The sequence below is a fragment of the Augochlora pura genome, chromosome 6 (genome assembly GCF_028453695.1).
Source record: "Augochlora pura isolate Apur16 chromosome 6, APUR_v2.2.1, whole genome shotgun sequence".
In the NCBI taxonomy this organism is placed as follows: Eukaryota; Metazoa; Arthropoda; class Insecta; order Hymenoptera; family Halictidae; genus Augochlora; species Augochlora pura.
The window spans coordinates 20,719,236-20,724,643 of NC_135777.1; the positions used below are offsets into that span (position 1 = coordinate 20,719,236).

Consider the following 5,408-nt stretch of genomic DNA (forward strand, 5'->3'; position numbering starts at 1 on the left):
GAGCGACCACAGGGGAAAAGTGGAAAAAAAACTGAAAGGGCAACAGAAAAGGAACCGCGAGGAAGAAACTCGTGCACGATGCGCAATTGGGGAGGGAAAAAAAGGGTGGGGTGACGATGCAGCGATACACTCGGGAACCGGCTTCTCTCTCATTCTTCACTCCCCTGTTGTGTAAAGTCCGACGAGGTTGGTGTACGCGCGCGCGAGCGCGAGCGTGCATGGACGTGTGTGCGCGCGCGCTCGGGGGCCGTGCACGTGAGGTCGTGATAGGATCAGAAAAAAAAGGAGAAGAAAGGAGCACGGTCGGGTGATGCCGCGAGCAAAAAGACAGCAGAAAAACAATCTCTCGTGCCGGGGGTTGGGAAACACGGGGGGAGGGGGGGAGGGGGGCGAAAGAAGCGTCCCGGTGTCGATGGAGAATCGCTACAATGGAATCGACAGTTCCATGCTAGACCAGTCGTATTTCACGTCAGAGGCAGCGGAGGCAGCGGAGGCGGCGGAGCCAGGCGTGCATCGGCCTGTGCGCGCGCGGGGGCTGCACCGGTGGTCCCCGGCGCTCCTCGCACGCGTGTCGCCCGATGAAAAGGACGCTAGGCGAGCGAGGGAATGGGACAATCCGCCTAGAACCCCGGCGCGATCGCTGCGTCTCTCTCGCCGTGACGCCGCATCGGTCCGCTCCGTTCCGCGCGCGCTGTACGCTCCGCTTTCCTCTGCCCCGGCTACGCGACGCGGACTCGTAAAACCGGGAGGGACGCGTTCGATTACCCGGGGAGATACGGTTTTTCCGCGCCGAGTTTCCTCTCGGACGCCGAGCCCGGAAAGAGCAGAAGCAAAAAATTCAATAAAGCGCCGATGAAATAAGCCGACGGAAGGCGACGACGGAGGCGGAGGCGGCGGCGGCGACGGTGGCGGCGAACCAGCCGCGTGATTTGTTGTATCGGGCGAAGTGGAGCGGCAGCCTCGGAACCGTGCCCGTTCAAGCGGCAGTAACGCAATTATCCATTGACACAATTATTCGTCAAGTTCATTAAATTTCTATTATGAAAACGCTTGTTCGTTTTAGCAAGCCGCGAACCCTTCAGCGCCGTCGTCTCCTCTCGTCTAGCCACTTCCGCGAGTTCAATGCGCCCAATGGATAAGAATCCCTCTTGATTGCGCCCTCAAATTTCTCGTTGCCCCCTTTCCGTCGTTCCTCTCTCCCCCACCCCGTCTCTTCTCTTTTTCACTTCTCTCTCTCACTCACTCTTTCTCTTACTCACTCTCTCACTCACTCTTTCTCTTACTCACTCACTCACTCACTCACTCTTCCTCGCTCACTGACTCTTTCTCTCACTCACGCTTCCTCTCACTCGCTCGCCCACTTTCTCTCTTTCTCGTGCAACACTTCGCTCGCCTTTTTTTTCATCGTTCATTTTCACCCGTTCGGGTGCACGCGCGAAGTAATTTTTTTCTCGTCCACCGGCGGACCCGTTGTTTGCCGACGGGATATTCGTTCGCAAACGTATTCGCCAATTGAGCTGTTCAATTCGCGTCGGCAAATAAATAGTTGCGAGGACAAATATTTTAACCGCGTGCGTCGGTGACGATCGCGTATCGCGCGGAACAATCTCTACATCTGACTTTCGCCCGTGGTATTCTCTCTCTCTCTCTCTCCCCATTTCCCTGCCTATTTCTCTCCTCTCTGCCTCTCTCTCTCTTTGCCTCTCTGACACTCTCTCTCTCCCTGACTCTCTCCCGCTTCTCGCTTCCCTGTCCAAGTCCGAATTTCAAGCGACAGAGAAAATATAGAACGAAGGCTCGCGTATAACCGTGCCCCTATTTAATCTCGTTACAGCGTCACGGGACCCCGGAGTTTCCGCGACGCTCCGCGCAAACAAAGCTGCTTCTGTAAAGCTCCTTGTAATCAGAGCTCCGGTTGGAAGACTGTGCCAATACTATAAATATTGAATGGTTCAATGAGTACCGGCATACTTTATGATTTTGAAACCGTGACGTCGTCGTCGTCGTCGTCGTCGGATACCCCTCGACACGGGATTCGATTTTACGCCGGAACCCGTCGATCGATTCGTCTTCGACTGGCGGCCAAAGTCTCGGGGAATTTATAACGAGTCCATTAAACGCCGCTTCCGAACCCCGCCGCCAAACAGAAACGGCTTATTTCTAATTAGTTCGAGGGGCCGCGAGCGCGGATTGTATTGTTTATCGTATACCGTAGGACCAACACTTTAACAGCCGCAGCGTTCCACATAATGGCTCCTACCCGATATATCAACGTAATCGCTCGTACACTCGCCGCAGATATTTGCCTACACGATTGTCCGGCCGACCGTGCTCTTCATCCACATTATTGCAAACATCGAACGCAACACCGATATTTATGCTTTCCGAAGTGCCTTGAACCAACCTGGCTGAGCAATAGATAGAGAGAGAGAGATAGATAGAGATAGAGATAGAGAGAGAGGTGACTTTCCAACCCCTTGACTCGGTAATTATTACTCGCGAGCCGTATAATACGCGGTCACGATCGCAGATAAAACATTGTGACGTTCAACAAGAATCAAATTGAAAGGTATTCACCCGGCCGAGGAACAAGGACTCGGCCGATTAAACTGGCGCGTGTGTGTGTGTGTGTGTGTGTGTGTGTGTGCGAGCCAGCGCAGCGGCCGTCAAAGGCGACGACGTTCGCTGCATTATCAAGCACCGATTACGCGCGAGCTGATAGCCGGCCGCAAATTGTTATTCGGAAAAGGGCTCTCTCTCACCTACGGGCGAAAGCAAAACGGGGCACTCGCAATTTGGCGTCCCCCGACCCCGCGCGCGCGTTCGCGTCCCCTCTGCTGCGTGCGTACGTTCACTTTTCATTTTCACCTCTTCCTTTTCGCGTCCGCTTGTTTTCCTTTTTATAGTTTCCAGCCCGTAATCAAAAGAGTCCCGCGGTCGATACGCATCGTGCCACGTGATGCGAGAGGCGAAATTACAAATTTTCACGGAACCAGGGGCGCGAGGCCGGACGTCGAACACGGCCAGCGACCCGATAATCGACGAGGATTCGGGGTCCTCCGAGGTCCGCGCCGCGTATAGCTTCATCTCGCCTGTTCATTTTTAATTGAACGTCGAAGCCCATCGACCGGGCAATTTCAGCCAATTCCCGTGCAGATCTTCGCGCGTTCCCTTCCGCGACCGACGGGAAAACCCGAACCCCCCCGCGGGCGAGAGACGAGTTATCCGTTCGCCGGATCTACCCGCTTCTTCCCGCTTTTCTTTTTACGGCGCGACCGCGTGCCGCACGGTGTGGGTTCCCTTCTCCCTCAGTACCGTCGCTGAAAAATGCAGAGCGTCGCGAGCAAAAACCCAGCCCCCTCCCCCGGTTGGTAACGACCTTGCACGCTCCGATGCGGAGGGGCGAGGGAAAGTTCGCCGCGATTCACGCACAGTTAAATTAAACCGTGTCTCAATCCCCTCAAAGAGGGTACCGTGCACGATCCGCGGGGTTAAACAAGCCTCTCGTGCAGCCCGGCGGACTCGTACTTAAAATTCAACCCCCGCGATCTCATCTACCGTTCCTCCGGCTCTCCCCCCGACCACGGGCGAGAACAGCGGAAGCAGAGAAGCGTAGCGCGGAGGGGGGGGGGGGGGCGAGGGCCTGAGGGTGTCCGGTGCCGTGCACTGAGAACTCGCGTCCACGGATCCTCCGTTTGCGGAGCACGTTTCGACCACGTTGTAACAGTCCAACCCCCGGGATGCGAACACGCCGTGAAACCGTCTCTGTGTGTTTGTCACGCACAGGGTTTACAAGGCATTCCTCTGGTTCCGTAGGGGGGCACACAATGGCACCCCGGGACAATGGGCCGACGGGGGGGTCACCTTCTTCGGGGCAGAGAGATAGAACACTGTAAACGGACGCAGGAGTCGCGCGAGGTTGGTTGCCGACGGGAGCCGTGCGGCTCGAGGCCGCGTGGCGGATCGCGGATCGAGATTGCGGCTCGCGGATCTTGTTCTCCACTCACCCACGATGCAAGCCAGTAACAGGATTATCAGTTCCATCGAGGCTCCTGTTCGACGGCGTTCCGTTGTCGGTCACCCTCTCGTTAGTGCGGTGGTTGGTCGACGCGTTGTCGTCGTCGGTGGCGATCTTGTGTACGCGGCCGGCGCGACGCGTCCTTTCGCATGTTTCGCGGAGCTGGTCGACGGATCTCAGCGGCGGTCCGTGCGCGGGCCGAAACCGGCGCGGCGGCGGCGGGGGCTGGCGTGTCCACTTGTCACCGACGTGTCACGGACGTACCCGCGGCGTCCCCTTACATAATAACGACGTGCCGACGGGTGGCCGGTTTTAGCGTGCACCCAGTGCCAAGACAGGTGTTCCGTCGCCGGTGCGGTGTGTGCGCGGTCTGCGGGCCCCGGCTCTCGTCTGGCGGTGCTCTCCCTCGCAGGCTTCCGTCTCGCGCAGAATCAATTTCCTCGCAAAAGGACGTCGAGGAAGGGCGCGAGTGCGCTAACGCAGCCACTGACCACGCGCACGCGCCCCAGGATATGCACACGCTCGGGCTGGCTCGCTTCTGGCTCGGCTCTCTCGGCTCTGTCTGTCTGTCGCTCCACCGTCTCTCGCGTCTCTCCCGTCTCTCGGTGCGTTGCCTCTCGGCGACTCCGACCGCCGCGCCGTTCGCTCGCTCGCTCGCGCGCGAGAGAGATAGAGATAGAGAGCTAGAGGGAACAGGCGAGAGAAGGGGTCGCGGGGAGGATCGGTCTCTCGTCGCGTGTGCCGCTAAGCCGGAGACTGTGTCAGTGAAATCTGGCCCACCGATAGATTCCAAGCAACCCCGAGCCGATAGGCCAACCGTCCCCCACTGCCGGGGTGACGCGCAGAGCGCCGAGCTGCCCCTAGACGACGGCCGGGGGTCGACGAGGGTGGAAAACGGGGGCCTTCCCGGTATATTCACGGGACGAACGCACACCCCCCCTGTATGTACTCGGAACGCTAAACTCGCGCGGCGAGCTTCCTTCTTCCCGACGCGAATGCATCCTTGCCCTTTGTGCACCGGCTCTCTATTGTTCTCCAGCCGAGCTCCGCCGATACCGGCAAAGGCAATTCCTTCACGACCACGATACGCGTCGAAGAAAAGAGGGACACCCTCGACAGCAGGATGAAGCGGGTAGCAGTCGAAGCCACTCCAACGGTTTGCGGGGGGATTTTCTAATGCGGATATACCGTGCTCTCTATCTCTCTCTATCTCTCTCTATCTCTCTATCTCTTTATCTCCATCTCGTGCACGCGCATCTCTTCTATCCCCCTCCTTTATATTGTCCTCCCACCAACGACTTGGATTAATTTCGAGCAAGCATGGTTGGTTGGCGTGGAGAGGGCTTGTTCCGCCAGCCGGGAAAGTTTTGATACCGGAGGAAACGTTTGA

General features: G+C 57.7%; 1 protein-coding gene across 1 annotated transcript in view; it reads right to left on the reverse strand.

The window, feature by feature from the left end:
• The window catches only part of LOC144471074 (uncharacterized), a 51,940-nt gene extending 47,531 nt beyond the window's left edge, over positions 1-4,409 (reverse strand). Inside the window, exon 1 of the mRNA XM_078182780.1 lies at positions 4,008-4,409. Coding sequence (XP_078038906.1) covers positions 4,008-4,044 — 37 coding nt within the window. The 5' untranslated portion in view covers positions 4,045-4,409. The remainder of the gene's footprint in view (positions 1-4,007) is intronic.
• Between the last annotated feature and the right edge of the window lie 999 nt (positions 4,410-5,408).